The 24,195-nt window shown below is 36.6% G+C and overlaps 1 protein-coding gene across 3 annotated transcripts in view; it reads left to right on the top strand.

Annotated features, from left to right (window-relative positions):
• Lk6 (MAPK interacting serine/threonine Lk6 kinase) overlaps positions 1–24,195 on the top strand; it is a 78,641-nt gene that overhangs the window by 37,222 nt on the left and 17,224 nt on the right. The window contains exons 3-4 of one of the 3 annotated variants that reach the window (XM_074094904.1): positions 18,863–18,987; positions 19,239–19,307. In XM_074094904.1, the coding sequence (XP_073951005.1) occupies positions 19,256–19,307 (52 nt within the window). In that variant the 5' untranslated portion in view covers positions 18,863–18,987; positions 19,239–19,255. Of the gene's footprint in view, positions 1–18,862; positions 18,988–19,238; positions 19,308–20,361; positions 20,657–22,691; positions 23,041–24,195 lie in introns of those variants that run through there. The other 2 variants (XM_074094906.1, XM_074094905.1) reach the window with 2 other exon arrangements.

Here is a 24,195-nt window from a genome sequence, read left to right on the forward strand (position 1 = left end):
TAATATACACATACAATTACCTATCACTAAAACAGCAAAAACAAAACAGATGACAGTTCCTACATCAAAAATAAAACAATAAGGCTGATTGACAATCATAGTGAATTATTGAATTGTGAGTGAAAATAGGGGTTCGTATTATAATGTATAAAATTAAAATACATATCGGTTGAAATACCGAAAATTATAAAATATATATAGGGCGTGTCAGATATTACAAGCTTTTATTTAGTTTCACCTGTCCCGTTGACTGACCGTCTGTAATGAAATCTTGCAAGTTCAATTTAACCAACTTCCAGTAGTCAGATTGACTTGAAATTTGGAATACTTATGTAAATTACGTGACAATGCAATAATCTAGTAGTGACATCCTAGTAGTCCGGCCAGGATCGTCTCCACAGGACGGAACTCTTCAACGGTTAATAGCATCGACTTGAAATTTGGTATGCAAATGTAGTTGAAATAACAATGCAAGGGAAGTCAACAAAAAGTACAGTCAGCAAAAAAAGCTTGTATTAAAAATGTTTTTTTATGGTAACGTTATTTGAACCTTTTAACCGCCAATGCGTTTTCATTCGTGCGACCGCATATCGCGCGACCTACACCGAAACTATGACATATTTTGTCTTAATTATAAGACTGCGGCGAAATGAGCTGGATATTTTATGTCTTATAATTCAGACAATGGCGGTTAAAGGGTTAATGCAGGTGACGTACCTAGGCGCATTGCGTGGGAACGACTGCAATGTATTTGGCGCATTATTTTACTATTGTGTTTATAACTTCCAAAACATAGGTTTTATGACAGACAGTGTATGACAAATTGTGTAAAAAATACCAAATACCCGTACAATTAAATGAGAGACTACAGCAAATTTTCTTCATTAGTGGGAACCAGGGCAGGCATCTATCTATCTACCAACTCCAAAGGTTTTCGGGGATAAATCGATCTAGCTTGGTCATATCTCTGGGAAAAAGCTTATTATCGAGTTTAGCCCGAAGCAAGGCTCGGTCGCCCAGCTACTGTTGTTTATAAATGTATGTTTAACTAGTTGGCTTTGTCCAATACAAGTGAGCTTCCTTAACTTGAATCTTCAATATCATCATACCGCTAAGTATCTTAACCTTGACCGATTAAATAATCCTTGACAGTGCCCTTACAGCCTGTTACCAAGTACCAGAACGCATTAATAGTATTACATTACACATTATTGTCCAAAAATAAACCAATGTAACAGGTTCACTTTTAGCCACGGATTAATAAATAAAGATCAAGATGTGTTATGAATGGATGTTATGGGTAATGGATGAGCGGATGTAGCGATGTATAACGTTTAAGTACATACATTAACAATCGCAATGGAATTATCGTCTGACATTGAAAAATAATGAATTTCGCCGCACTCTAATTTTAAGAAAAAGCTTTTTGCACTTTGACTGACAATATATTGTAGTTTATAGTGTATATGTTTGTATGACCAGATCATGTTGAGACGGGTACGTATTGCAAGGTTTAAAATTAAAATAACTAACTTTAAATAACCTACGTTCAAAATCCCTGAAATCTTAATACCTAATGATTTTTTCACCTATATTCAAAATACCGAAAGTTTAAAATGGTTACAAATAGAAATGTCTAAAATTAAAATAACTAACTTTAAATAACCTACGTTCAAAATCCCTAAAATCTAAATTTCTAATGATTTTTTCACTTACATTCAAAATACCAAAAGCTTAAAATGTCAAATGGTATGTTAGCGGTCAAAATACCAAAACCATCGTTACACCAAAGTCTGCTATTTTCAAATGACAACATTCCGACTTTTTTAAGCGGGGGTAGATTGACCTTTATCATTTTCTGTGATGTTACAAAAGAAATACCTAACATTGAAGGCTAAGACGGGAGCTACGCTGCGGTTCGCCTTAGCCTTCTGAACCTAAACTATCAGTCGTTTCTGCTCTGAAACGTCTTCATCGCTCGCTCCGCTCGCTCGCTGCCAGCGAGGTACCAAAAGTAGGTGTTATAACGACATCCCATCGATAACATTTATTTTAAGTCCTGGGGCTCCCCTTTGGTACAGTCCAGCTGGTGCCTCGCTGATAGCAAGCGAGCGAAGCGAGCGAGCAAGACGTTTCATTGCAGAAGCGACTCGGATAGTTTAGGTTCAGAAGACCTTCGATGTTAGGTTTTTTTTTGTAACAGCTCGCGCTACTCTAATTGTAGAAGCTGGCAAGTGCATCATTTTAGGTATTTTGACAATTTGGTATTTCAAATGTTGGTGTATCAAACTCAGGTGTCATTGCTGATGATATTTTAAACATTAGACATTTACTCCAATAGGTATTTTAAACTTAGGTAATGTAGGTGTTAGTTGCTTAGGTATTTAAAATCATTAGGTACTTATTTAGATTTTAGGGATTTTGAACGTAGAACGTTGAAGTTAGTTGTTTTAATTTTAGACCTTGCAATACGTACCCGTTGAAACTCATGATTTTGCGGTGAAGTCGCGCGAATGTCAATAATAAATCAATTTGAGATCGGTCCAAGTTACAAGCTTTTCTTCGTAAAGAGCATTTATGATTATAGTAGTTTGAGATACTTGTTTATTTAGCCCGCGATACTTAGAGACTAACGAGACTTTATATTTACCTAAACTTACGTGCTTTTCTAGTTTTTTTTATCAAATAGCTGGTAAACGAGCATTGGGTCACCTGATGGTAAGTGATCACCGCCGCCCATGGACATTGCACCTACAACATTAGTTTGAATAAAACATGGTACCTGTTGGGGTTCTTCGTATCATACTTCATTGGCATAAAGCGCAAGTATAAGTATATAAGTGGTCAGTTAGTTATTTCGAGCGAACCTTTTTCCAACCACTTGATTGGTACATTCCGATTCTGACAACACATTATGTGTCCATGTATCTATTTACTAATTACTTGGTAAGTATATAAATAAAAATTGCTTTGGTTCGGTTGCGATAAATAAATAATTGAAACGCAAGAACTACTTGTAGATAGGAAACCAACGACACGCGTAATAACTTGAAATTATTAAGTCTTCAGATCGCTTCTGACTTGTATCATATATATGCGACTGCCGACGCTCGTTGTCGTACGATACGCCACGTGCGTCAACTGTCAGTATAAACATTAAATGCGTATGTACCTACTTAATACATAATATGCCGCGTGGGCGCAGCACAAACAATCTCCGATACAAAAATGATATCAATGGCTTGTTGACGAGATCATCTCGAATGAATTCCGATAATGAGAGTGGCCCTGCCCCCCGTTGACGCAGAACTACTGGCTATATGTGATTTGATTAGTGACTTGTTTATCTTCTTATGTAAATATAAAGATTGGACTAAACTACATACCCTCTTTTGGGTTTCGTAGGCAGATAACAAAAACGGACCAGAGTTTTGTCATGTTCATCCTGTCCTCGGCTTTGCTCACGCTTAGTATTTTTAGTAGTAGTAGTCTTAAAGTCTAGACTAGAAAGAAAGCTGCATTGGGGGTTTCTTGACGGGCAGAATATCGCTAGATGCCATTAATATTGTGAGGTCAGTTTTGATAATTTTGCTATTAGTCTATTGGTTTTGGGATGTTCAAAATGTACCACGTCAAACGCGTGACTAAGTAAATTTTTTATCAACAGATAAAACCCTTTGTAAGGTATTCATTCAAATTAACAAGTGTCTGCTGTACCTACTATCTATCTATCTATTCTATGTATATACTATTTAAGTGTAGGAATATACGTAAAGTCAGGATATTTTTTTACCCCACATAATATATAGGTATTTTGAAAATTGTTGCAGATTTGTGAAAATATTTAGATACTTGGATAAATAAATAAATAAAACCTACGAAAAAACAAAATCCTAAACACTGAGTTGCTGAATATAGTATTAAGGTTTATGATGTGTTACGTTCGAGGGGTGGGTTCGTGATTGAAAAGCACTTTCTTCGCTTTAGGTGTCCGCTCGTAGCTCCTTGAAAGTAAACACGCAACGATTTCATAGTAAGTATGCAAGTGAACCGGATTGATGGTGTTCACAATAATGTTCGTGAACACGGACTGCAGGCCAGTCAAAAGATGAAGAGAAGACCAGATATGACCGGAAGTCTAACCAGACGAGATTTGAGGAAGGATCGTTGGTCTGACCGCCGTAACAGATAAAAGTAATTCATACTCAATTTGTCGATGTGTCCTGGATTATTTCTGCGATCAGCTCTCAATTCCCATCTGCCCGAGAATGCGTGACGTCACGCCTTGCGTTTGATTACAACCTTGTGTTTGGCTCTCGTTGCCAAAACGTCCGAGAAAGTACATGATAAATTTAGAAATGTTGAACAAACAAGGACGACCATTAATAAGAAAATACTTCACCGGCTGTATTTTTCAATCCGTTTGGTATGTCTCGAATTCTCAATGTCTATACTTATTGTCTGTTTATTTTAGTCGCTCTGTCTCTTAAGGATCGTTATTTAATGTAAGATTAGTTTAGCACGTGTGAATAACCGTTTTAAGGCAGGTACTTGAAGCCTTTTGTCTAAAAATAAAGAGCCATTGAACAAAGGTTAAACGGCTTCTACATAATGGATTGGAACCAGGATTGGAACAATCAAAACCACGTTTTCGGTGGGAATCGAAATAGATTTTTATATGTTTCATTTTATCCATATTTCCTTTGTTAGCTTGGGAACTCGATTCAATTAGGTGAGCTAAATATCGAACCGTAAAAAAAGCGAGTTAGGCTTACAGCATGACTTTATTTGAAACGAATAACTATTTTTTTTTGTGTAGGTAGGTATAGGTATTAGAAGACGCTAAGTTTATAAAGCATTTAATGCGTCGCTGTCACATAAGTATCAACTTGCAACAAGAATATTCGCCTCAAAAGATGAATTGAGAAAGACAATTCTTCAAACGGAAGATTTACTTCGTAAACATGAAGGTGTAAAAACACAAAATGTACAACTGTAAATTTTTTATTAACAAGAAAAGAAGTCTAATAATAATTTACACGAGTCAAGCACAGGTTTTTCAGCGCGTATACATGCCACAAGCACAATACGGTACGCCAAAAACACAAATTACTAGCGTTAGGTTAGGTCACGTTGGGAGCAGCGGGGCGCGTCGAGGTCGAGACCGTATGGCGACTATTTTCCAGGGCAGTCTGTCTAGAACTAACGACACATGTAATGTATTTGCTGAAGTTCAAATAAAATAACATAAGAGTTGAAGTGGTTATTCATTAAATAGGGCTTTTTAAGTATAGTGGACCGTCTGTCCACTGTCCACAACAATACTAGGTATAAAAGAAAGTCCTATATAAATATATAATGTAGCCCGGTAAACACCTTTTGTTTTATATTGGGCACAGTAAGTACAGGTGCACCCTACATACGTAACATAATTATATCGATGTAATCGTTAAGATGTGAATGAGATTAAGTTCGTTATTTAAAACCTTGTTTTATCATGAACAGTGCTGCGCATCAAAGTGGAATCCACTAAAACTGGTGGTTTGAGAACACACTCCGTTCACCAGAAAATATTTCAAATAGTGGCAGAAGTTTTTTGTTAGTACCTAATAAGCTTATTTTTAATCAGTAGAGTGGTTAACTAGACATAATGATGAAGAGATTTTCGGATTCACCGGACGAGATTCGAACTGTCCGACCAACTTCTCGAAAATATTGATTTCCCTACTGTTAGTAAAAACAAATAATATTGTTTTTTATTACAAAAAAACCCTATTGTACAATATTATCGTTCGTGCCTGCCTTTACGCAAATCTACTCTCAAATTTAATCTTGTATAAGTATTTATTTATTTCAGGGATATGAATTATGATTTCAATGAAACTTGTGAGGGTTTTCGGGGGCGAACTATATTGATCAAGCTTGGTCTTGTCTGTGTGTTTCGCCCGAGCGAAGCTATACCTACCACCTTAAGTCAGGCAATATTATCTGTGATTCCAGAACTTTAAGTGCTTAAAGTGCTTGCTTTAAGTGGTTTCTGGTGCTTCGGCCCGGTCATTTTTTGCGTGTATCTCAACTTATCATGAATCTATTGAATCTTATTTATTATTGTACAGACAGTCTCCTTATCCTCTGGTTCTTAAGTACTTATTCTTGTACTACGTTCGTATCATATCATTGTTGTATCATGAGTAACCTTGTGAAGATCACGATATTGGTCTAATTTGTCCCTTAAATCAATATTTGGCTGCCTATCGTTCCCAGCAACCGGAGTTATCGTGACCGTGGCTTTGTCGTCCGCCCGTCTATTTGTGCCGTCAGTCAATATTGGCCGCTCACACACAGCTAATAAATATCATCCGATCCGATGGAAAAATATTCTGTTTATCACCTGTCCATTACGCACTTAGCACGTACTTTTCTATTTGTCAAATCTTTTAGAGGGTTGTTAAAATTTGTGATGTTTAATAGTCGAGGCTCTATAAGTTAGCGTGCAAGAGTTTGGCCGACGGATATGTTTATGTGAGGCTGACCAAGGTGTTTTGAACAATGTTTCTTGTTGGCGTAAAACTGTTTAGGTTTTTTTCTGCAGAACTATTTGTGTAGGTATATCGTCCGCTGTTATCTTAGGTATCACGAAATATAAAGTACCGAAAATAACTCAATCACTAATTAAAATAAATTGTAAATAGTATGTTATGTTAATTATCTAGCTAATATAACGTAACACTTTTATTTAACATTTCGTTTTCTGACGCATGTAATGTTATTTACCTACTTACCTAGTTCTAATGTAACAGGTGTTAAATGTGTTCTTAGTCATTTTTATTTTGGTGTTGTTTATAACGATTTTCCCTTTTTAAGAGTCCTTATATTATAATAAAGAAGTACCTACACGCAAGGCCGGCCCCGTGCGTACGTGCGCGTTGGAACGCAGGCCTGTTTACCGTCGCATAATCTCAGCCTGATGGGTCGGTACCAACCAGAAGGCCGATTTTAAGTTGGTCGAGTCGTATCTGACAAATTATCTAATACTCTGTCCTGCTCGTCTGCAACTAAAACGAGTAAGCGACATGTAGATACTCTGACGATTCGTTAAAACTTGTTAGTTTCGTTTGCCCTAAACTTGTCCCCAATCCTCAACTGACGGTGGGATCTAATCGCTTTAGGTATTTGTGTCCGTGGGCGTTATTAGTAGGTATATACAAACGAGTCTACTGTAATACGCAGATGCTTTACATTTTTCTGATCACGTTACTTTGGATCATAATGGCCCTGTGAGGGTAACACGCAAAAAAAAAACAATTAGAAATGAGAGCACAGCAGCGAATGCAGCGATTTAATTTTTTGTCATAAAATGCGTTTTTTTTTTAAATTAGGTACAACGTGGTTAAAGAATTATTATGATTATGACGAAGCTTATTGCACCAAATTTCGCGCAGGGTTGTTCTCCCGCTGTATCAAATTTCTATACGAATGCAAATACACAATATCTATTCACCTGCGTCAATTAGGGGATGCGATGTAAAGGGGCCGTTGACCTCGCTGCTAGGAGGGCAAAGACCTCTCACGATCGTCAGCTGATGCACACAGCAACAGATCTTACGTTGACCTACTTTACACACATTGACAAGTCATGTTGTTTATTTTAATGGCGTCAACAAACTAAATTACATAATTGTTTATTTACCTAGAAACTGGCACTCATGAAGTTTCTTTGAATCATTCTGTTTTTGAATTATTATCTACCTCCTTTTCTATACATAGTTTTGCTGTAGTTACAAATCTGTTACATGAAATCTTCTCTTTTAGCTGTCTGACTCAGGCAAAGGTAAATTTCAGTGACAGATTATATTAACAAAAGCTTACCAAATGTTAATGTACAAAGGCTTCGATTATCAATCGGTACTTACGTAAATCTTAATCACTCTCACGGACGCTATAAACTGCTTAAAATATGAAATTCGACGCAATTTATTTGCTCCTAGTTAAGCTTGTTCGCGAAGGGATCGTAGTTTTGTTATCAGGAGATACCCATTTCATTTTCAACTTTGAGGTTGTCTACATTTTCAATCTTGTCTTATAAGATTCTGCAAAGCGTCCAGTGCCCTTAGTGTAAGTTTTCGGTCACAAAATAAGTCTCGATCGCATTCGCGTTAAAATCTCAATTTGTATGGAAACACGAACATCGCAAACGTTCCGCTAGAGGCGCTGTTCGTGTTTCCATATAAATTGAGATTATAACGCGAACGCGATCGAGACGTATTTTGTAACCGAAAACTTACACTAAGGCTGGGTTATGTCAATCAATGACGAAACATCCGTTAAAGTGACGCTTGTACAGGCAAATTCATCTCGTCTTGACAGCTTCTATAGAAATACGTTAATCTACTATCAATGATAAATCGTTCCCGCGTGTTAATCTTAGGTGTTTGTCGAAGGTAACTTGCTTCATAATAATTGTGATTCAGCAAAACTAGACAAAAGAACAATGTAACGAAATTTATTTTTCATTTTGATAGTGCCTTCAAATATTAGAAAACTAGAACTAGTTCTTACCATGTTAACTGAAATACCTACATAGCGTACATTGTTTATCCTCAATTGTTTTTAGCTCGAAATAGGGAATCATAATTATTCCAATTGTAATGTAACCGCGATGTATATGCGCAGTATTAATTATAATTAATTAATTTGTTCAATAATCATTGTTGACAACAAAATTGTTACCATTTGCTGTTTAAGTAACTTCGTTTTTGTTATGTCATCGTTCGTTAGCGCAAAGGCAAGCAATTGAATATTTTGCTATCTTTCTGTCAATTTGAATTTTAAGAGAACCAACAAAAAATGCTGGCTTGTAGAAGCCGTAGCGTGCGATGCAGGGTATGTGTAGGTAGGTATGGTGCAGGATATGGTGTAGAGTGACAGGAGTACGTATTACGTATCGAATAATAATGAACAAAAATACATAATTTAGTAACTTGTGCAATTTTCTCAGAAATTGGCAACTTTACAGCATTGATATGGAAAAAAACTCACATAAACATCGTCCAATCCTGCCACGCCTGGTTTTAGAATAGAATGGGCCTATATCTATCCTACCTAGGGTGTCGTAAAAGTCAAGTAAGGGACCTGATGCCGAAGCGGGCAGCAGCGCTTTCTGGTACCAATTACGAGCTCCGGACTTCGGCACTACGGTGTCGAAGACAAGATGAAACCACCACACTACCAACCAATCCATAACTGATGACCACAACCATTCAAAAATGTAGCGATTTAGAAGAAGAAACCAATCAGTAGATTAGATAAGCCATCAAAAACTTCGCATGTAGTTCGAAGTAGGTACCTACATCTACGAATAATGATTTCTCGTCAAATAATGGTCATGTTTTTGTCCATTAAGTATTCTTATCAAAACTAACATGCTTCCGAGTAACAAAGTGCATTATAATACAATGTAGGTTGAAAGTAGGTGTCAAAGATTTAACCAAGGTGCCATTAGAACTGGACAATGCCAAATTGCCACAAGGCTCTGCATATTCACAGTTGCTATGAGGCCGCACTGCTTCGTTATCTATTGTTTACATTTCATGAATGTGGAAATGAATTACTGCGCAGTAAGCTATCTTATCATTCGCTGAAATATAAACTGATGTTTTAAACTCACTTAGGTACTATTTTATTTTCTCTCCTCCTATTTACATTAGTTACGTAACGATCTACATTTTGTCCGGTATCTTGTTTGTGAATCGTGTTTTCAAGGTCGATAGTGTTTTTGCAGCGTCTGTTTTTTTTCTAATCTTAACTTTATGGGAAACGTGATTCGGCAAATATGAAAGAACTTGCCTCTGATTCTCGATCGACTCAGTATTCCTCGCTTATCGGCTAGTTAAGGTACCTACTGTTAAATTACTGTTACGTAAATGTGGTAACAATTATGTACGTAGGTATCTATTTCTTTTATATAGTCACCTGATCAGTTACGTAATGTGTATAAATAACACTTATCAATTATGAACTCTAAATAGGACTTATCTATTAGTGCTGCTCGATATTAAATCGTGGCATGACACTAATGAGTGGTGCTTTATCTTCAGTTGCTATCATTTTTCTTTGTATTGGAGAAAACTTTATAACGTCGCACGCACTACACTAAAAAAGACAAGCAACGGGATCATCCTTTTTTTTACTACTGGATGCGATGTTTACAACAGTAAAAAATTTAAAGTACTCTGAAAATGTGGCGTACCTATAAGCTCGTACGAGTACATACATGCATTTAGCACAAACAGAAATATAAAAATAACTCGACCTTGACTCTTAAATTGTACATCCGAGCCATTAGGCATCTCAGCCCGAGCGTGTTTTCCATCAGCATATGCCATAAACTGTATCTGGTGTTTAATGGTCGTATGTATTTAGCACTACCCATCCGCTTAACATTCGGAACTGAAAAATAATCTGAATATTGCGACTATTGTGCTACTACTATTAGATCATCATAGTCGCCCTTTCTGCTTTCGCATTCTATCCACTTGATTAATCCTTCCATTTCCTACTTATCATTAAGAGGCACATGCGTCGCGTTGTACTCAAGAGACTCTTTAAATAGTGCTTAATCAACGGTGAATCAATTATGTTATCAGACTCACGGGATATTAAAGTCACTCCGTCACAAATTATTACGACTGACATCCTATCGTGTTCATATTGTGATCAATGTATTTCTAATAGGATGATCATGAGTTCATAAGTCAGACCTATGTTAGAATAACATCACACGGATAAGCAGGTCATGGATGGTTAACGGGTAACCACTTATAACAGGGAATACATTGCGTAGGTACTTAAATACATAGTTGCATTGATAAGTAATAGCAAAGCTGCACACATAATATGTTGTCTCGAGCCTTATATGGAGGAAGACTTGGTTGTATATTGACACAGCATTAATGCATATGCATCCTTGCGCGGAATTCTGCTGCATTTTAATATAACCCTAGTTACATTCAAACCATTTTCTGTATTTTTTCTCACGGAAATGTTTAAATCTTAAAGTTTCTGCATTCTTAATTTCAAAAACATTGTATTATGGTCAATTTAAAGAATACTAATGTATTGATTTAGTTATATTCAATTGAAAATTTCGCGATATCTTGCAGGATGATGTTTAGAGTCCAGTGTCGCGTCTTTACTTTTTGCAAGATCTTGCAAATATTGAGATTACGATTCTGATGGTAGATTAAAAAAAAATCGTTTACTTAGATAACAAAATAGTTATACAAGCAGCGGTTGAGACCTCCTACTAGGTAAAAAAATACCTGTATCAGGAGACCTCGCTCGTCCAATAGTACATTTTGACAGTGTTTTAAATCTTAGACTAGTTTAAAGTGTTTAAACGATTTCAATTTACAGTATGACTATGTATAATCTAACTAACTATAATTAATTGCTTATTGAAAATTTGAATTGATTGCGTTCTCTAATTTTATGGTTACTTATGCGTGGAGTTTAGTTGCAGTAGCTGGTAGCTATGCCTTGTTTGATGACGAGATCCATAATCGTAAAGGTGATTGTGATTGTGAATCAACATAGTTACCTTTAAATTGATGTGTGGGAGCAGTTTTGTCAGAACCTGTCTGGCTAAAGAGCTCTTCCTGTCCGTCTGGTCGGTTTATATCTAGTGGTTCCTAACATGGTTATGCAAAATTTTCGATAATATACTGCATAGATCAGGGTTTCTTAAAGTGGGGTCCACGGACCCCTTAGGGGCCCGTAGCATGTGTGTCAGGGGTCCCACAGTAGGTCAGTCCATAGATGAGAGTATGTACAAAGGGTCAGTCTGTAAACCTATTTACTAGGAAATTCTAGATTTTTTTTGACAGGGAGCCGTGGAATTGTTTAAATTGTGAAAGTGGTCCGTGACTGCAAAAAGTTTAAGAAACCCTGGTATAGATCAATAGGTAAAGTAGGTATGTATAAAAACATAATCGATGAGTGACCTAGTTGCCAAACATGGCGCGTGTGGGAGTCGATAATTAACTTTAGGCAAATGGAAGGTCAGTCTTTATACTTATTAAGTAATAAGCTTCTACTGGTTACGCTTGTTTATGCGAAATAAGCTGCTGAAAGAAATATGATTCATGTAAGTAGTGTCGGGTGCGCCAAATTGCGCATAAATATTTAACTATCATTATCAGAATTCCAAAAATGTAGGTATACCAAAAACCACTAATCTTAGTCTCTGTTACTAACAATTATATCTATGAATTATTCAAATCATAACTTTAGAAATCATGAATCTCTTTTACCTATACTTTTTCTATTCATGAAAATTTCTACGCAACTTTTCTACGTTTCCACCAAAAAAATAGGTAAGGTTAGAACTACGATCCCAAGAGACACAAGTGGCCACTAAAAATGAAAATTACTAATAAACTCCATTATTTAACTAACTCTTCTCTTTTAGGAGATAATGAAATTGTTAGTTTTTTTTTAGATTATTTTAATCGAAGTGATGAGATATTGACTGAGTCACATTTCAGTGACGGATTCTCACAGAAGTGATAATGACTACATTTCGTTTGCTCAACACTTAGTTCTCCTAACGTCGATAAAACCTTTCTGTCAGACTACGTGTCCTTTATCTAATGTTATGTTTGCCGCGATAACTTGTTATTTCTGTGGCTGGTTGTGTAACCGTGCTTTGTTTTCGTCTGGCTTCCACAATGTTTACAGTTTTACTATCAGAATTCTGTGCGTAAGCTCCAGGTTATCGTAACGCATCCATCTTATTTATTATTCAGCTAGATAACTGGATGTCCGATTAAAAGTGAAGTATGTAAGGTATTTCTTTTTGTTAATATATGTTCATATTTATTTCCTTGTGTAAACCATCAGAACCAGGTGGATCCATAGACAAATTGAGTTGTTCGCGTTCGTGCAATTAATCAAATATAAGTACTTTAATTTCCTCTATTTCGACGTTCTTCCTGTAACCAGGCATTGAATATTAAATATATCTATTGACCCGGATAACTCGCGTCTTAAATCGAGTTTAGCTCGACATGTTTCGGGCTAATCCGTAGCCCTTCCTCTTAGATCGAACTCGATTTAAGACGTGAGTTATCCGGGTCGATATATTTAATATTAGTGAGTCTCACGGTAGTTTCACGTTCAGGCATTGAATAATTCCTTAATGTGTTTCGTTTTCGTCTTTTTAAAGTTTTTCCATCCTAATGCCTGTAATGTGACATGCAATATAAATAATATTGAATTTTGAATCTATAGCCGCGTATCTATTAAGCCGCGTATCCATTAGAGCAGCCTCAGGCCGAGCACCGCGAGCCGAGCCATATTTTGACGGTTTTTTGGCCGTGCTCAAAGGAGCCTCAGTCTGAGCCGTGCCTTTGGCAGCGTCTCCACTTGCGCGGCCTCGGAGCGAGGCAGCCGCTCGGCCCGAGGCTGCCTCTAGTGGATACGCGGCTTAAGAGCAGCCTCAGGCCGAGCACCGCGAGCCGAGCCATATTTTGACGGTTTTTTGGTCGTGCTCAAAGGAGCCTCAGTCTGAGCCGTGCCTTTGGCAGCGTCTCCACTTGCGCGGCCTTGGAGCGAGGCAGCCGCTCGGCCCGAGGCTGCCTCTAGTGGATTCGCGGCTTATGATAGGTAAATGTGCTTCAATTCGTTTCGATTATTTGCCGCCTATGGTATACGAATAGAATACATTTATTTACTTGGTGAATAATTCTAAAAGGATCTTGTTTACAACAATGGCGCGTTTATACATAACAGGATTTAGTATTGAATCTCGATGGGCTTGATTTCCTTTTATAATCAGCAGGATTTAATATTCACCATAGGATTGTAAACCAAGGCTAGTTTTATAAATTGAGACGAGGTGATTCTAGATTCTGCGTAAACATGGGATTAGATACCTACCTACTCTGAGAGTAGGTATAAGAATGGAACTTTCCATACCTACTAAATTTGCTTGCATAATGTAAGTACATTCTTACACTCTCACACCTGCAAACTTGTGTATGTAGTGAACAAATTGATGACATCATGGCTGTAAGACTCAACTGACACCTCGAAACTGATGTGGTTAAACACGTTATTTGGCTGGCTCGCTCAGTCAGTACCTATTAAGACATAAGATAAACGAATCGTCTCAAGTTCTGCCGGCTCCGGGTGTTAGCATCCCACACGAGAAATATAGACACGTGTAAGGTGTCCAATATGCAAAAAGTCTTATTGTTATTCTTGATGAGCGACGTGAAGAATTAGATATTTCTATGTAACTTTGATAAAGTTAAATCCTCTTGAAGATGCCGCTTTATTAGAGATTTAGAAACTTTATTGTCCATATATATAAAATTAATAAGATATGCAAGTAAGTCCGGTAGACTAAAGAGTTATATTAAAACTTTGTTTAAAAAGTGCTAGAATGTAGCAAATCTGCAAGTTCTGCAATTTTATTACTTTATTATGGTATTTCATTCCTTTGAAACGCATATTTTCTAAAAAGTCATCACAACGCTTCTAAATTCTTGTTATTTACCCAAATCTACTTAAGATATTGTTCAAAACGGTTCCTTTATATAAAAATGTATGTAAGTGACAAAAAAAAACAGAATCAATTCGGTAAGAAGCATTCTTAATTGAAAAATGTTATTACGTTCTATAGGAATTCCTAAAGGATGAAAATACAAGGCACTATAAATTTTAATAAATCGCGGACCATATAACCAATAACCACTTGATGACCTAAATACACTCCTTCCTTACCATAAAATAATATTAATAAATATAATAGTAAATGATACTTTTGAGCGTTTGTGTGCTGTGCCCTTGCAGGGCATCATAGAGTAACTTACACAACTATAACACCTATAATAATGATTATAATATGTTTTGGTAAAAATTTCATTTTTAATACAAGATTTTTTGCTGACTGTACTTGTATTGTCACCCAAACTACATTAGCATACCAAATTTCAAGTCGATGCCATTAACCGTTGAAGAGATCCGTCCTACGGAGACGATCCTGGCCGGACTATTTTTTCAAGTCAATCTGACTACTGGAAGTTGGTCAAATTGAACTTGCAAGATTTGATTACAGACAGACAGACAGACAGACAACGGGACAGGTGAAACTAAATAATAGCTTGTAATACAGTAAATAGGCCGCAATGGGCACTTTTACACGTCATTTTTTAAACTACCAGCACTTTCGGCAAGACCATCATTGCCAAGAAGAATGCGCCGCAAGAAACTTAGCAGAAAGTCATTTTTTCAAAATAAAGTATACTTACAAGTAAAATACTTAAAAACTACAGTATACAATTAAAGAAAAACTTACAAAAAAAGAATAATAATACAGGGATGTATGGGGGTCCCTTAGTTACAAAACTAAACACTAACTATAAATCTACGTTCAGTGGAAGTGTAGAATTCTTCCACCGTCATAAAAAAAATTATTCTGAAATATACATTTCAGGTCAAGTAACCATTAAGCTTTTGGATTCCGAAGGCAAGCTCACGCCTGCTGCCCCCAAGTTAGCTCACACGCACTATGTCATTCGTGTTTTGAAAGCAGAGCGGTAACGAGGGCATGGTATTGCTTCCGTTCCCATAAGCCCTATGAGATCGTCTTGGAATGATTTTACAATTAAACAAATTATTAAATAACAATTCACCAATGGCGCTCAATATTCATTTCACAAAGTATTTAACTATATGAAAGCCATAATTAATGTATCTATTCAATTAACTACAAAGCTGATATATCGTATCATTCATGTCACATGGCAAGTGATCAGTGACATCGTTTCTCACCAACAAAACGTGGTAGCGGCAGAGTACGAGTACAGTGAACCCAGACATTGGCATGCAGCTGATAAAAATGATCTTTTTAGGAATATGAATTGCTAATATTAATGTCCTTGGCCAAAGATTGAAGTATGAAATCCGCAGGTGTAGTATGAAACTGTCAATTGCTTGCTTGAATCAATAGATCTCTCATGCGAAATCACTTTATGCATAGGTCGTAAATTGTCTATTTTAATCTTAGTCACACAAATTTGATTCGCTATTTTTGCAACAACAACAAAACGTCATTACATTACAATACCTAATGTAAGACTTAATTTCAGGTAATAATGGTCACTTAACTTATCGGTATTATCAAACTTTAGTTTTGTTTGGGATATCTTGAGAGGTCTCCATCGGTCATCTTTTGCTTATAATATCGTTATTATCGGTCAAACGTGTCATCATTATTGTTATGTTAAATGTTATTCTTGCTGAACGTTATAAAAATATGTTTGAACTTGATTCGACCTTCGCACAGATTTCACTACCTCCAAAGACCTCCAATAACTGCTGTTTTTACAAGCTTTTCATCAACTTCAAAAAACAATGAAAATAATTTTCTGCCAGTATGAAGTCGGTCGGTGCCGCAGCACGACTAGCACGAGCCAGCAGGAGTGGACCTATAACCTCACCTACGCACTTTACACTGGGCTTCAATCACTCCTGCTGGCTCGTGCTGAGCTGAGGCTCCGACCGACTTCATACTGGCAGAAAACTATTTTCATGGTTTTTTGTAGTCGGTTCAATTTTTTTTCACGCTTTTTTGTGTAAATAATCTTAGATACAATAGTTTAACATCAAGTATACCAACTGCTCGTCACCTTTTACGAAAGATTGCTTTTTCCGATGCAGAGACGTTCATTATTGAGGAGTACTGGTGCTTCACCACCCGTTTTACCATATGCATTACGAGGAGCATAAATTGTTTAGCAACTGTGTCAAAGTAATTAAAATTTCAACCCGTGAAATACTTGTTTACCCAAAAAATATCAATTCACATATATATTTCAAATTATGCTTGCGCAGGCAAGGAGTCATGTCATACTGCCGGAATAACCTTCGTTTATGTTATAACCTAGCGTGTGTGGCCGGCTTTACTAAGGATTTTTTGTTAAATGTTTAGTCTTGTAACATCATTCTGCTAAAGCGGAGAGTTTATCTCTCACGCCCGTGTCACACACACCACCGTTCTGCGGTTACTTGCCCCGCATTCATGACATGACCCAATTTTACTAATTAATCGAATTGAGCATCCAATTGCTCCTGGATATCACGTATCAGTTTTATTTTAAACTGTCTACAGTCGGAAACAAAGATATGAATACAGCCAAAGTGCCAAATATATGTATACAGGACTTTGTTGCCTGAACATTAAGGTCGTGTATACATTTTTTTTACACTGGCTCTATTCATATTTTTTTTGTTATACGTATTTATTATGATTATGACCCATGTCATTATTTATTTTGTCTTTTCGTAAGAAGAGCAGTATATTAATGCCTACATAAGTACGTCATATTTGCGTATACTACACTTGCGGACACTTAGTCTTCGTTATCATCGTCGTCATCTTAAGCTCTATTATTTATGTGATACGGAAGATCTGACATAGACTATGTTAACTTATTTGTAAAAACAGGATTGACTTGAGTTTGATTTGATCGTATTTTTTATGCTTATACTCACATAACGTCGAATTTCCTATATCAATTGAAATAGATGCGGTCGAAAATGCTATTGGTTGCAATAAAAAAATTGCTTGTTAGCTTTTTATCGAGGTTGTCGACTCGATCGTGCTGTCCAGAGGACCAATTTATGTATAAAACATGCGTTAGAACAGCGCAAAAAGTTCACATCAGCAATGCAAATAAGGTTTCCGCAGCCTTGAATCGGGTGACCGTATAATGACTGTGTGGTTATCAGGAGAAAAATAGAATTGAGTGATATACATTATACCATGGTAATGGCAGCCTATAAAACACTGCAAAATTTTTGTTATATTGGTCTTTCTATGGACCGCGCGCGCGTCGCAAATATAGAACCTACGAGACATAATGTAGCAAAGTACAAAAATCAAGTATGAGTAACGTGTCTTACACCTACTTGTTCTGTGTATGGAAAAAAATCTAATGATATTCAGATTTCGTCACAAAGGTTATATTACAGTCATTGTTAATAGCACCACAAAAGTTTTTGTATTCAATAGATGGCTTTGTTTGTTAGTCTATCGTTTAGAGCTTCGCTAAAAACTGACATATAAATTTAGTATTTGGTAAAACAATTGTGATTTAATGTAATTTAATGAATTTATAACAAAAAACTCTATTAAAACTTGCATGCCGTTAAGGTGAAATAATTGTGCCTAATGTTTAATATTAAGACCTTATTGTATTATTATTATTATTTCAAGCAATAAATGAATTATTATTATTATAAACATTACACAGACGTGACATTTCAGTAGGTACCCATGAAATTAATTTTAAACGAAGGAATCAATACTGAACTGCAAATCATTCTAACGTTTTTAAACTGAAAATTTATTCTTAGATGATGAAACCAGAATTCAGTTTTATATTACATTTTTTTTTTACATAAGTGAATTCTATTCAGGTTTGTTCATTTGACAATGAATTCTATTACCTAATCTTAGTTCTTAGAATGTCAGATATTACAAAGTTTTAAGTAATAGGAAAAAGAATTGAAAGAAAATAATATAAATAATATTTAACCTGGATGACTTCTTTTTAACAAATTTTAAGCACAAAAGAAACACTGCTAAGATCTAATATTTACCTGTAGATTCAGGAGTTTGTTCACTAAGTTTATGAACAAACTTCGAATTACGCAATATGTTCACCTGTCATTTTAGTTGCTATACCCTTTTTTATGGTACCCGGATTTTGATGCGTGCTCGGTAAACTTGCTATCAACAGAAGTGTATGTTTTGTGATCCCGCATACCCAAATATCCTTTCTTTGTTCATCAGGTGCAGCCTGTAGTATACTATACGTGACGTGGCGCTCGTCGACTCGACGGGCTACACAAAGAGGCAACAAAAAAATTGATCCACGGGAATACGCTTGTGCACCCTTCTCTACATATTAATTTATGGTTAGATGCAGAGCATTCACGTATTTTTTTTTGGAAATAAACTTTAATCCTAAGGATGCTGAACTCAATTTCGACGATCTTGTTCCAGGCTACTGTTAAAATTTCAATGCCTCGTTTATAGTTGATCGTAAATGTTCTAAGAGGTGTGGGTAGCATCCTTTGGTTTGCGCAATACCTGTGTTCATTGCATGATAATAGCTTTCAAAAACTTTTGTTTATGATCCAGCCTGTATAAACCGTTTTTGTTTTAGGACACACCGAGTCCAACATGATCGATGATAAAGATATCGTCGCTGTCATTCAGAAAATTTTAACTACCGGTAAGTCATTAATTGAGTACCTAACATAACAAAACAAATGGCTTGTTCTGGTGTTGACAAATCTCTTTCATTTCGGAAATAGCTTGCGTAAAACCCGTTGAATTTGTAAGTCCCGAAACTGTGATTCACAAAGAATGGTCTCGAGGCGTTTCAAAGCAAAAGCTTAGTATTACTTTTGTTCCTGTAATTTGGTCGTGACAAAAGAAACTGCTCCCGGTTTATATTGCGCAAGGCTACCTGCCCTCACCCCGGTGGTAATATTTTACGGGGATGCCCAGGCGGAACGATAAAATGTATACATACTACGCACCGCGCACTCCCCGTTGCAACCGTCGATTCCGGGAAAAGGGAGAATGAGAATTCGCCAAAATTAACGGTTACAATTAAGTAGTCCCGTATCGCAACAATACTTAGTTGGCTTCAATGAAGCCCTAGGTAACTAAGTTAATGTTAGTTTTTGGTAATTCTGCTTTCTGAGCTGGCTGAAACCTTTGCGAATAAGCAATGCTCCTAATTACTAGTGATTAATCAAATGAGCAAGTGCAGGCGTACTAAATTTTCGGAGCGAGTTTGATTAGAGTATCTTGGCTTGTTTTTGAAGATAAGCAGACAAACTTGCTCTAATCTGTACAGCGGTAGGTATCAGGTGATGTTTACCAAAGGAGTCAGAAAGTTTTATAACATTTGCCCCCGAAACATTTTAAAGCCATTGCTATGCCGGTAGTAGGTAGTTCTGTATATTGTTAATGTAGAATTGAAACAAAATTGTGGAGGCCAAAGCAGAAATTGGAAGTGTGCTTAAACTACAGAATACATAGACTCTTCGAGCTTAAAAGTATGTATATTGAATTTGCTGCTATAATAGCAAGGGTTATGTTTTTGTTATTGTCAGTCACGTAGGCTTTCGAGCGAGATAGACGAGCGGTGCGGGCTGATATATACAAGAGACGGAATATAGAGCGAGTTAGAGCAGTGCAGAGAGAAGTTAGAGAGGGAGCGATGGGTGGCGTGACAACAAACATGGCAGCATGGCCGCCGGTTGCCGGTTGGACCGGTCGGGTCGCACCACGTGCGCTCTGCGCCGTGCAGCCGCTCCCGAGGCTTGTTTGTCAACAAATGTTCTGCGAAGGTCATTTCATTTGTAAGAGGGAAGACAAAGGAGTCCCTATTGCGTAACACCACTACCCATACGCCACTATTTGAAAGAAACACAGAACGGTGTACTCCTTATAGTCACGTCTTCAACAAAAGCTTGAAAGCTTTGCGAAGACGAAAGAAAACGCATCAATGGGAGTTTTTTATTCCTGTCAGAGTACAACAATCGGTTATTTCAACTGGCATGGATTCTTGTAAGTATCTTAGTAGAAATTGTTGGAGTTACGAGTAGGTCATGGTCGTTTATTATCCAAACTATTTCTCACCGTGTAGGTATACTTATTATGTACTTACACTTATTCCTTTATTCTTTGTTTATCAACATCTAACTAAACTGTAATCGTAAAACGTTCCTAATCTAATTTACGATTTGTAACGTTTACGTGTCTTTTCATATTAGAATGATGCAATATACCTTGAAGCGCGTAAAATATGTTTTAATGAATTCATACAATTTTTACAATCGATGTGCACCTAATTCATGCTTGTCCATGTTTATTGTCCTACATTTACTGTATACGAAGTTTTGAAATTTTTTCATCGAACTTTCTAGTTAATATAAAATGTTTTAAAAATTTATTTTGCTTCTACTGAATTTTCTTCAGCCTGCTTTTAGTCACTAGCAGCATCGTACTTCCATTCATACCGTTTATGACTAAAAGAAAGGGTTTGCATTATTAAAGGAAATTCCTTATTTAATGATGTAATATGATTTTGTTAATCTTTGATGAATAAATTGTTAATGAGCATAAATCTATACTTATAAAAAACTGACCTAACGCGGCTGACTGACTGACCATGAAACTTGAGGTGCCGGGTCCGAACCGAATGATTGTTCTCGAGTCTTGAAAGATGATAGAGGGATTTTTCGAAAATGTTTCGGAATAGGAAATAAGGCGGATTTATATTTTAGGTTCAGAATGGCTCTATCTCCAAAACATTTCAAATTTGACATTGAACTAGATACAAAATACCTAGCTAATAAAATATTTTTAGGTTTTCCGAAATTCTAAGGGATAAGGAAGAAAGAGGATTTTTTTATACTAACTGACTTCCACAACGCATAGCCTAAACCACTGGAGCTAGTTATTTGAAATTTGACAACATACTTATATTTAAGAGTCAGAGGTGGACTAAGAAGGGATATTCCGAAATTCCCGCGGGAATGGGACGACCAGACGACAACCAGATGGCCTTGTGGCTAGAGAACCTGCGCCTGCGACTACGAAGCTTGAGGTCCCGGGCCCGGGTTCGATTCCCGTATCGGGGCAGATTATTTGTATGAAAAATACGAATGTTTGTTCTCGGGTCTTGGGTGTTTAATATGTATTGAAGTATGTATATATCTATATAATTATATTTATCCGTTGCTTAGTATCCATAACACAAGCTTTGCTAAGCTTACTTTGGAACTAGGTCAATTGGTGTGAATTTGTCCCGTGATATTTTTTTTTATTAAAAAAAAAAAGTTTTTTTCATAAGACCTGACTAGCTGATATAGATAGATGCTTGATGTTTGGCACATATGTTCATTCTTTGAGGGTCAAAGAGAAGCACTAAGAAGGGATTTTTTGAAATTTCCACGGGTTGGAATAGAAGGGATTTGTATTTTTGTTAGGTACCAAGTGGCTTTGGTTTAACATGCATATTAACGTGTATGCGCACGTTTTTTTTAAAATTAGAGTTATGTCTTAGAATTGTTAGTTAATAATGGTATCAAATAATTTACCATAATCGTTAATTTTACTGCCTACGCTAACGAAGATGCGAACAAAAGCTATGTAGTTAATCATAATGGCAAGGTAATTGGAAGAAAATGTATAATTTCTCTTGTATGATGTGATCTCGCGCATACTATACGACTTCGATCAATGTAGGATGAGTCTCATTTTATTAATGAAATCGGGATAATTAAGATAACTATCGAGATGATTGCATGGATAAGGTGATTCTTGTTAGATATTATTTAGAAGGAAAGGAACCTAGTCTTCAACGTTGATTCGAGATTGTGAAGCAGCGTTTGAGCAGGAAGCTTAGTTAGTATCTAACAGACATTGATGCTCCCAGGCATCTTTCTTAAAAAAATAAACGATAAAAAAATATAAACACGTCATCAGAGGTGCGAGTGAGAACGCATGCGCGGATGAAGAGGGCAAAACAACGACGCAGCCCGCGGGGAAGCAGGGGGCGCGGGGTAACTGCGCGTCGACCGGCTCCGCGGCCCCAACCCACTCAATCTGAATCAGTTGGATTTCAGAACATCGGACGGGCGGGCGTGTATAGAATGGATCGCTAACCACACCAGCAGTTTTTTTTTAATTCCGCCTTCTATCAGTGTTTGTTTATACCTTTCGGCACACTATCCGCAAATCCTTCTCGATCGTGGTGCTTTACATTTTTTATATTTGCATTTAATTTTCTGTCGTCCCGATTTCACATCGAGAAGGCGGCCGCACAAGTTTGAAAGCGGCTTTTCAAGAGTGGTACACCTACTCTTATTATTTCAATATTGCCGTGTCAACGCATCAAACAACCATCAGAATGGTGAAGAAAATCTCAGAGGAGAGTGTAGATAGCGGTAAGTGATAATGTTAATATTTTATTTTTGTTATGTTCCATGTTTGTATTGGTTCTGCTCATTGACCGGTTTTGGAGAGCTTACTGGGTAGGTACGTACTTGTGTTGATACAATCATCTCATCTGCTTCGCCCGACCGGCTTTTGTGCCGAACTGCGTAGTTGTGCCGGCCGTTGTTGCTATAGGCACCATCTTACGTTCGCAATGATTGGAACTGATTGAATTCAAAACAAGGCACATAGATACACATAGGTACGGTTACTAACGTCAATTCATTCGCTTTTATTTTAGGTACAACTCAAATTTATATGTTTGTCATTATTATCTGTTTATTGTTGATTAATATCCCAAGGAAATCATGTAGATTTTTAAGAATTGCTTCGCTTTTAAACTTGAAAAACAGACGTTGGGCTGTTAGATTCACAACTACCGTCAGATTATTAGTATTATCATTTGCATGTTTGTATGTACCTACATTTAATCTGTACTATAGTATGAATTGAAATATTAAGAAATCATAGGAATGATTGGATTGTACTTTCCTATACTTAATTGTTTATTTCTGTTGACCGTTGTCGTACTTTGCTTTTTATTTAGATAGGTACATTTTGTTATGGCCAATACAATTGTTTATTAAAGTTTTTTATTCGTTTCTTAGAACAAAATCTCATTGGAAACTTATTAGAATTGTTATGCTTGTCTTTACCTTATGAACTGACCACAGTCAAGACATTTATGTAACACACCCATGCAAGTCCATCATTCAATAGGTCCCTACCTACGTTTAACTTTACTGCCTATGATTGCAACCGTGTGTACACACGTCGGTTTCCATTGATTTTATTGTTTTTTTCATTGTTGAGTAAGGGTTAGTTCTGTTGTAGGATGGAGGGATGTAGGTAGTTTTATTGAGTATCATTATCCTTTGTGATCTTGATTATATCGCAACTATATGCTACGTTAGTAGCTAGTATCGCTTGCTGTTGTTAAGTAATTTAGCTGTTGCAAATGTCAAGGTTCACGATTCTTCAACGGACGTTGACCGTTAAGCTTTTAGTTATAGTTAGTGCAAGTAGATACGAATATATAACCAACCTATGTAGGTACTCAAAACAACTTCTAATTTGAATAGATACCTATGCGATATCTTTTAACA

This window comes from Choristoneura fumiferana, chromosome 12 (assembly GCF_025370935.1).
Source record: "Choristoneura fumiferana chromosome 12, NRCan_CFum_1, whole genome shotgun sequence".
Lineage (NCBI taxonomy): Eukaryota > Metazoa > Arthropoda > Insecta > Lepidoptera > Tortricidae > Choristoneura > Choristoneura fumiferana.